At 35.3% G+C, this 9,809-nt stretch overlaps 2 protein-coding genes across 2 annotated transcripts; both read right to left on the bottom strand.

The window, feature by feature from the left end:
- Positions 1-1,205: 1,205 nt before the first annotated feature.
- Positions 1,206-1,894, bottom strand: LOC121237934 (NADH dehydrogenase [ubiquinone] 1 beta subcomplex subunit 8, mitochondrial-like). Its single transcript, XM_041134866.1, has 3 exons — positions 1,678-1,894; positions 1,436-1,520; positions 1,206-1,303 (listed from the first exon to the last, which is right to left on the bottom strand). The coding sequence occupies exons 1-3, from the start codon at positions 1,813-1,815 to the stop codon at positions 1,206-1,208; spliced, it is 321 nt and encodes a 106-aa protein (XP_040990800.1). The 5' UTR covers positions 1,816-1,894.
- Positions 1,895-2,905: 1,011 nt separating this feature from the next.
- On the bottom strand, positions 2,906-4,612 carry LOC121236725 (L-lactate dehydrogenase A-like). The gene is made up of 2 exons (XM_041133156.1): positions 3,920-4,612; positions 2,906-3,549 (listed from the first exon to the last, which is right to left on the bottom strand). The coding sequence occupies exons 1-2, from the start codon at positions 4,526-4,528 to the stop codon at positions 3,106-3,108; spliced, it is 1,053 nt and encodes a 350-aa protein (XP_040989090.1). The 5' UTR covers positions 4,529-4,612; the 3' UTR covers positions 2,906-3,105.
- Between the last annotated feature and the right edge of the window lie 5,197 nt (positions 4,613-9,809).

Genomic DNA, 9,809 nt, shown 5'->3' on the forward strand with positions numbered 1-9,809 from the left:
CAGGATCAGAAAGAATAACAGAAGCATCAGGAGAAGACCAGCAGATGACATTATAAATCAGAGGGGATTAAATAGAAGGTGAAGGCATAGATACTTCTCAACCATAATTGCACTTCAAGGTGTAAGTAGAATGATTCCACAGTCTAAAAAAAACTGGTTTTAGCATCATATTGGTACTGGGTCTTGTAGTGCAATCAAAGTTGTTTTCTTTTTTAATAAGTCAATACCCCAAGTTTGTCACATTTCAAGCAGTCGATTGGCAAAGACCAGCTTTATCCAACCTCCAATATGCCACATTTCATGGTGTTTGAGCTGCAGATTAACTTCCAAATACATACCAACAAGATTCTTGCAGTTGATCGTCCTTTTTACAGAAGAAGCTCACCCTTAATTGTAAATAATGTTCAACAAGGAAACATAGAGTGAATCCGTTTCCTACAGCTCTGTGTAAAGCATATCTTCAGTACCAATTAATGTCAACTGGGGCACATGTAATGACTCCAAATTTGCTCTAGTATCAAGCAAAACCAATGGTTTTAGTTCTTTTAACCGCGTAAAGTTTCTGTTAGAGTTCTTAGAAACATCAGGCTGTCTAGTTCATCATGGGCATTCGCTTAAACAAGTGCTACAAGACTAATTTTTTATATAAGTAAGTGCTACAAGACTATTTTAATCACCTTAATTGTCTCAAATTAAGATAAGCACTGAATTAAGATCAGTTTTGTGACATTTATCAATTCGACTTGGAACCTATTTTCCAATAAGACTCGAAAAGCAACCAAAGACAACAAAGTCAGACCCCAGTACTTAGTGTCAGCCACATGAACTGTTCTAATTGATGGATTCATTGCAATTCTTAAATAATCCTATCTTCGGTAGCATATAGAGACATTTTTGCATATTTCAGGCGCACCCAATTTCATCCATTTATGGAGATTTGCTGCACATATTCCGTTACTTACAAAAACCAACCCTTGACGCCATCAGAAATGAAAAGAAACTCATCGGAGAATAACAAGTAGGCAGCAATTTCACTTCATCAAAATTGGGATATAATAAAGCAGAACTAAGTTTCATAAAATAGACAAACGCAAACTATCACAGAAAAAAAAAAAAAAAAAAAAAAAAAAAAAAAAAGAAAAAAAAAAGCGCATTTCACAAAATCAACAGAATACAAATCTAAATATCCGGTTGGAGCTTTTGACTTACAAATGGTAAGAAGCTTTATCTTTCCACACAACCAACAATCCCAAAGACGCGAAAAATCCTAAGCCCCCGCACAACCAAGCCAATGCTTCATACTGTTTCCAAATTCACAATAATAATAATAATAAAAAAAAAACCCACGATCACACTTCGATTTTAACAAAATCCACATTTCAGCTAATCACAAATCAGAAATGGAAGCTCAAGAATAGATAAAATTTTGTTATCTTTCCAACTGTATCGGCAATGCGATCTATACAGGGCTCGGGATATGCGGTCCCGTTGTCCCAAACTAGCTCGTCGTTGACAGGAAGCTGATTCAGGAAACAAAAAACAAAGTGTTCGTAGAACCTCGATGTTTTTCTTATTAACAAATCTTCCGAAAATCATAACCAAAATGATAAATTTTCAAGTTTCAACCGTGTGTGAGAGTGAAAACATAGGGATTCAGGTGAAGTGGTTTATACTCACGGGTTTGTCGGGGACGATATGTTTGCCGACGGGGAGGTCCATCCCAGAACGTTGGCGAAGAGAGAAGGCCACAGAGCGGCAAACGATGCCGTTTCCACCCATGATTCTGGATGCTACGTTGCTTAATCTCCCTGCCATTTATGTTTCACTGATTTGCTCGTCTCTCTAGATGCTACGTTGCTTAATCTCCCTGCCACTCGCTTTTCTCTTCTCTCTATAGTCTATACTGTCTAGTGTCTCCGTTGGTTCATGGCATTTGGTCGTGCATCTCCCAAAGGAAGGCAATGCATTTCAACGACGCCGTTTCAAGTGTTCCCACCCCTATATTGGGCCCACCGAAATGTATTGGGCAGAATCAAGCAATGTGACCAAATTGCGTGGCCCAGTTTGGCCCCTACAGTCTCATTCCGGAGAAGAAACAGTGCATGCCCTTTTCACTCTGGTTCGGCTTTATTTAAGGGCCCGTCTGAATACTATTAAGAAAACAAACATTATCTAAAAAAAACTATTTTCAGGAAACAGTTCTTGACAAAGTAAATAAATATTTGTTTGGTTGGAAGAAGAAAAAATATTTAGTAAAAAACAAAGCAAAACTGAATTAGCGAACCATCAAAAACTCATAAAAGCCAAAAATAATAAAAAAAAAAATTAAAAAACCCTCCTAAGCCGAGAGGGGTGAATTATTCAACGTGAATGTGGCCCCTCCTTCCGCCACCACCCCTAATGGATGTCGGCGAGTCACTCCAGCAAGGCGGCCGTGTGTAGAGCAGCTCTTCAACAACTTCGACGGGAAAGGCTGGTCACATCATTGATTGATAAAGTGTTATTTTGTATCAGAATAGAAATAGATATTATGTCAAGCATCCAATGGTCTTTTCTTCTTAATCATGTGGGGTTCTATGTCTCCAAATTCTCGGACTTTGTTTGAGAAACTTCTTAGGCCGTTGGGGACCCATATGGATCCAATCCAATTTCTTTGGATTTAAGCTCTTGAAGAATGAATATCTTGTATTTTCAGAGTTACTCCCTACATTGATTACATTAATACAGGTTTCTGTTAGGCTGAGAAAAGAGTGCAGGGAGTTTTTGTTGTCTCAATCTCTCTTAGGAGTTGCATGAATTGTTCTAATTGTTTCTCAATAAGATTTCCATTACTGAAAAAAAGGGGGATGGTTTTGCAACATCAAAATAAATTTCCATAGCCACGCTGTATTCGTAACAAACGCAAGAAAATAGGAAATCGAAAACTGATTTATATTAAAATAAGTAGCAAGCCCAAAGCTAAATAAAGTGATCCATATGACATGCCGGTTCCCAATGGCTGAAAAAACCAAAGCGCAATAAGCCAAAATACACGCGCAAATGCAAATCAAAAGTTAGGTGCCAGACCAGGCCAGGCCAGGCCAGTCCACTGAGATTTATGTCTGGTCACATATTCAGCTGGTTTTGGACCTCAAGGATGGTCTTAGCCGAATCCCTGAGCTGTTGCGCCTCCTCTTCCGTGAGATGCACATTTGTGACACCCAGCACCCCACCCCTACCAAGCTGGGCTGGCAAGCTCAGGAACACGTCCCCACCTTCGACTCCATAGAATCCCTTTGCAAGGACCGAGATGGGGTGGATCTTCCTCTGGTCCCTAAGTATGGACCGAGCCAGGTTAGCCACCGAGTATCCAATTGCCCATGAAGTGTATCCCTTGAGGCTGATCACTTCGTACGCACCACCTATGACCGCTTTGTGAATGTTAACCAAGGTTTCCTTTTCGTAGGCGATTTGTTGTTTTTCTAGGAAGCTCAACACCGGCACGCCACCGACGCTTATGCTCGACCATAGTGCCACCGAGCTATCGCCATGCTCCCCAACTATGTACGCCTACAACATTGGACCAACCGGTCGAGCAGAAAGGTTAGCTAAGAAGGCAATAACATAAGAAAAATGATAAACCCACAATGTTTTAAAAAGAGAGGTATTTTTGTAAAATACCTTATAAAAGACCACAAGTTGACTATAAATTGTAAAAGATGTTTTGGTCATTTTCGACGCAATTTAAAAAGCTATCGAAAACCTAATGGATCAACCAAAACCAAGCTGTAAACACTCTCGGAAAAAAAATCCAAGCTGTGAAGTTTGCTTGTTAATTGAAGTTGGAATAAGCAAATATTAAGAAAGTTCACTTTTGGAATAAACAAAATGCGACGGAGCAGTATCTGCTTGGACGGAACTCTAGAGCACCACCACTCACCTGCACATCCTGAGCATTGACATCGAGATGATCCGCGATGAGGAACCGAAACCTGGACGAATCCAAATTAGTGCCCGACCCAATGACCCGATTCGAAGGGAATCCAGACAGCTTCCACGCCACGTAAGTCAGCACATCCACGGGATTAGAAACGATCAGCAGGATGGATTCCGGGGAGTACCGCGCGAGCGGGGGTATGATGTTCTGGAACAAAGACACGTTCCTCTGAATCAGGTTCAGCCTAGACTCGCCGGGGATCTGGCGGGCCCCGGCCGTGACGATGCAGAGATCGGATCCGACGGTGATTTCGTAGTCAACAGAGGCGAGGATTTTGGTGCGGGGGAGGAAGGCAGCGGCGTGCTGGAGGTCGAGCATCTCGCCGCGGAGCTTGTCGGGCTTGGCGTCGACGAGGGCGAGCTCATCGGCGAGAGCTTGAGTGAGGATGGTTTGGGCAATGGCCATGCCGACGTTGCCAGCACCAATGACGGAGATCTTGGTGTGGCGCTTGGTAGGGGAGGGAGGAGCGGCGCTGTGGATGGGCTTGAAGAAGGCCTGGGTAAGGTCCAGTCCTCCTGGACCCAGGGAGGAGGCAGAAGAAGTCTTGTGCATAGTGACAGCGAAAGCTGGAGAGAGAGAGAGAGAGAGAGAGAGAGAGAGAATGGTTTTTCCACTGTTTTAGGATTTGTGGGGATTTATATCGGTCGGAGAGAAAGCAGTAAAGACGGGGTGATCAGCGGCTCCTGCCCCTTGTTTCGGACTAATCAATACTCTTTATTTTCAGCCACAGACAACTATTACTCATCATCATCTTCCCAACTATATATTATATTTTTTTTAAAAAAAAAATTAGTTTTTTTATTCTTAAATTTATTAAATTCTTCTATTCATTATTCATATATCACACATTTAATAATAAAAAAATAAAAATAAAAAATATGATATATAGTGTATGAGGATAATGAATAAAATTTTTTATTTTCAATAAAAAAAATTCTTCTCATCAGCTATTATTCATTATTCCACACTCCACACTTTATAGAAAAAAAATTATAAATATAAGATGTGAAAATAAATAATAGTTAATACATAATATTCCTCTTCCGATAGATTGACAGAAATTTTTTTAAATACTTTATTAATAATGTGTATATATATATATAAACTTTTTTTCATAAAACTTTTTACCTTCTTTATATAAGAATTTTTTTTTTTTATCATCCTCACATTATATATGAAACATAATTTTTTATTTTTTTCTTATCAAATGTGTAGTTGAATGATAAGTTGAAAAATTTAATTAATTTAAAAATAATAAAAATAAATATGATATGTAGTGTGTGGGTATTATGATTTTACACCTTTTATTTATCTGTTTCTTCAATGGAATAAATAATAATTTTGGAAGAATGTTAGATTGTGTGCATAAATAAATAAGAGAAAATATTTCTACAAGTCTCAAATAGATAAATCTCATACAAGTTTTCGTAAAAAAATGTACCCACTTTAAAAATATGTAAAAAACTATTTTTTATCAATGAAATTTATTTTTTTTATAAATAATTTATGAGATTTGTTTATTTAAAATTTATAAAATATTATTCAATAAATAATACGACGGAATATACTTTTTCATACTTTAAAAGTAGTTCATATAATCAACCTTTTGGCAGGAAAGAACTCACGTGAATAAATTCACGAAGACACATCTCCTTAAGAATTTCGTGTATGAGTTTTCCTTACAAATCTTTCAACTCCGATTGTAATATCTGTATATTATAAACCACGTTAATGTTTGCCATCCTAATTATAAAAGGGGAAATGATATTTTCATCGATAAAATGTATTGATTGTGTTTTTTTTTTATTTAATGATTAATAAAGTATTTTTTTTAAATATTGAAGGGGTTTAAAATATGTTTAAAACTTTTTTTACAATATTAGTAATTTTTCTCAATATCCACTCTCGATAGATATAACAATATCCTTATAAAAAATAATGTAAAAGTACAATAATTATAAATAAATTTTATAAAAATAAATTTATAAATTGATATAATTTAATATAATACCTTAAATATATTTTATAATAATTTTATAATCTGACATAATATATAAAATTATATCAATTTATAAATTTAATTTTATGGCATTAGTTATGGCAAAGCATTTTCCTAAATAAAATAGGCACGATTACTTGCCACGAAAATGGTAATAGAGAATCTCCATTTTGCTTGATACCCACTCCAAGCATTCGGGTCATAAATTTACTAGCATTTGAATTTTATTCTTCCAGCATAGGCAAACCAGCGGCGAAGAGGACCAATTAGAACTTTCAAACCTTCCAGAACCAAAACTCAAAGTCCGCATGAGCCGTTGCCTCAAAATTCACATTTGAACATATTAGGTCAAACAACGTGCAAAGCACGTTTGCCTAGTTAGGTAAGACACGATTTTTAATAAAAGAAAAAATTGATATTTTACAAAAGCAATCCATCTATGCCAACATAAGCAAGAAAAATATCAATCCATCTAAAAGGCCATTTCGGACTATTATATCAAGTTCAAAGCATAACACATTTTTGTGTTGAATTAGGGTCAAAGCATAACATATGAAAACATGTGGTATCATACGACAAATGATTTTCAATATCAACACTCTGGAATATTTATTTTCTAGGTCATGCATAGATAGTTTCTATTTTCTTCAATAAAAAATTACAAAATTATGTTTTTCTGCGCTTTAAGATCACTCAAAAGTGCATTTTAAGCAAATATTTGTAAATTTTCTTAGCTTTGTCCTTGGGGTTTTGCGCTTTTACCAACATTGGATCAACCCAACACCATCGAGGCAAACAGTCTTTAATACAAGTGTAATTAAAAATTAGACAAATAAAAGGAAAGAAGGAAATGTAATAGTTACTTAAATGACAATGCATCAATAGCAAAAAGGACACCTTCCTTGATAAATGAACTCAGGAAAATATCAGAAAGCTTTTGCCGGATCATCTCAGCAATATGTAGAGCTACTAAGAGCACATGCTGATCCTTTCGAGTGAACACTCCAGCCAAACAACTGCTAATTAGAAAAAAAAAATCTTCAGTTCAAGAGAAATATTATCAAGATTAATACTATAAATACAAGATAGCCTGGTTCACCTTAAAATATTGGTATTCTTAAGCAATTCAAGAAGTATGTCAGATTTGCTGAAATAAATTTATTTGTTGATAACAGAAAGACAGCCATAGCAAACATATAAATTTGCACCAGAATTAACTACTTGTGCAAGGGGTGAAGCAACATTACAAAGACATATAAGGAAAAAAAAAAACAATATATGGCTCATAATTAAATTTCAGCCGTCACATACATAGTTGAAAACAATCCATGAACCCAAAACCCAATCTATCATTACAATCTTTGACATAGATTTTGCTAAAAAAAAAAAAACTATGGTACAAGATATTGTATTGCAAATAATTAAGGGATCCTCCGAATAGCACATTTCCTGATTAACCATATGGCACAACACTTAACAGCTTATGCACGCAACTTATTAACAGTTAGCAAAACCTTTGTTTTTGAGCTGTGTCAGAGTAGGTTCAAAATCTATTGGGTGTTTCAAACACATAATAGTATAAAACTTCAAATTTATGTTTTCCATTATCACACATTGCCAAAACCCAATGCCAAGTTTTCATTCAGTATTTGGCCGTCCAGCAAATGCTCATAAAACTAATAGTCCAAAGATTCGATCAACTTTCTTTTTCTTTTTTTCTTTTTTTCCCATAAGAAACAAAACAAAATTGTGTAGACAAAGATGTAAACCTGATCACAATGTCCATCCACCATATGAGGAGAAGACATTCTGTGAGAGGTCATAAGTAGATAGTATATCCTTCAGTATGCTGCTTATCTCAAGCTCATATAGAGTTCTGATGGCTACAATTGAACCAGAAGAAAGTTTTACAAGTAACCCAATCAAACCCTGACAAACCAAAATGGAAAAGTCAGATCACTCTCGAAAATCAGTTCTATGCGAAAAGCTGGTTAAGAAGCAAGAGTATATAAGGTAAACCTACATTATATATAAGGTGGAATATAGTGGTTCGGCAATTCAAGTCTATAAGATGTATTACTTGATCAATCAATTTGTGCTTACAAAGTTCATCCAGCAACTCAGAAGATTGACTTACTTGCTCCACTATTGTAATCAAGCAGATAGCAACATATTCAACAAGTTGAAGATTTGAAATTAAAAATTAATAATAAGTTGGAAGATCAACAAAATACTTTAAATAATAACCAACAACAAAATCATTTAAAAGAAAAAAGAAAGACAACAAAAAAACTCTACACAATACATGCCTATCTTCATACTGAAGAAGATTGCACAATATGAGAATAGCTTTCATGAAAGATGAAAAGCATTCAGAGGGAAGTTTCTTACAGACGTTCACCACAGTGGAAAGAGCAACTCTCTTAGGCAAGTTAAATAAAAATTAAATAGCTTGTTGAAAACCCTCACACCACCAAACTAATACAGTTTACTACATTCGATCAATTTTCTAATACAGTTTAAATGCAAGGCACGTTTCCCTAGTTGTGAAAAAAATTGTGGAAATAACATATTCTTTCTCTACAACAAGCATTGCTTTGAAAAACAAAGACTTCACATAGGCAGAACAAAAAAATAAATTATACGAAAAAAACAATGTATTGGTCTTTGCATCTCCACAGGAATAAAGACCATAATATATACTACTAACTTTAGATGAAATGCAAACAACATAAAATCCGAAATCCTACAGAATTATTTAATTTCAATAACAGTTCAGTTCAAGATGCATGAGTAAGCCAAATAAAAATGAAAACCAGTATAAGAAACCAAAAAAAATGTAACCTCGACCTTCATACACCCAAGACATAAATCTTCTAGGCCACTTTTCTAAAATATAAATATATACATGGGTATGGATATATATAACAACTAACTGACCTCCAGTTTGTAGCATACACTAACTAAAATCGCCAATTCTAAAACAAAAATTTAAAACAACTGGTACAGTTCCTCCATCCAACATTGCTGATATATATTTCACATAGCAATCACACTCCATGAGGGAAAGCTTTAGTGTTCATTCCTGATTCTCCAAACCTAGGGTAAGCCCCACTTCCACGCCTTCAACCTTACCCAAGAGCAGCACCCATCAAAATCCCTTTTTGAATGTAGACATGAGAAATGAGCAAACAAACACACGAGAAACCATACACAATTTAATACATACATAAAGCCTATGCATTTTTAATTATAATTCTTAATTTTACAAAGCAAACGTTAATAGAGGAGGAGGATTATTTGGAACGTCAATTTCAAAATAATTAGAACCATACAAACCTGAACCCAGAGATTGATCTCCTAAGATGACTGAATTCAGTAAGAACAGAGATAGACTTCCTACGATAATTTGATCTAGACAAAAAAGAAATAAAATTTAGTATAATACCCATATCTTTCAATCTTAAAGGCAAGCCTTACCTATTTGGGCAAATGCAAACCTCAAACCAACCTGAGGTTTACATTTGCCCAAATAACTACAGGTTTGCATTTTAACTACAGATAATTTGATATAACTACATATTTATACAAAATTTACAAAGTGCGCAAATGCAAACCTTAAACCAAATAGGTAAAATTCGCTGGATAAACCAAATATATTAGAAAATCATAAACACAAACAATAAAAAGATGCAAATATCAATACAAAAGACAAATATGAAATCATATAAGCAACTTCATATTTATACAAATTGAGAAAGTTAAGAGATACCAACCTGAAACCGAAAAGCCCAAACCACTTAGTCACACAGGTCCAAGGTTTAACAGAGTAAA

Source organism: Juglans microcarpa x Juglans regia, chromosome 6S (assembly GCF_004785595.1).
Source record: "Juglans microcarpa x Juglans regia isolate MS1-56 chromosome 6S, Jm3101_v1.0, whole genome shotgun sequence".
Taxonomy (NCBI): domain Eukaryota; kingdom Viridiplantae; phylum Streptophyta; class Magnoliopsida; order Fagales; family Juglandaceae; genus Juglans; species Juglans microcarpa x Juglans regia.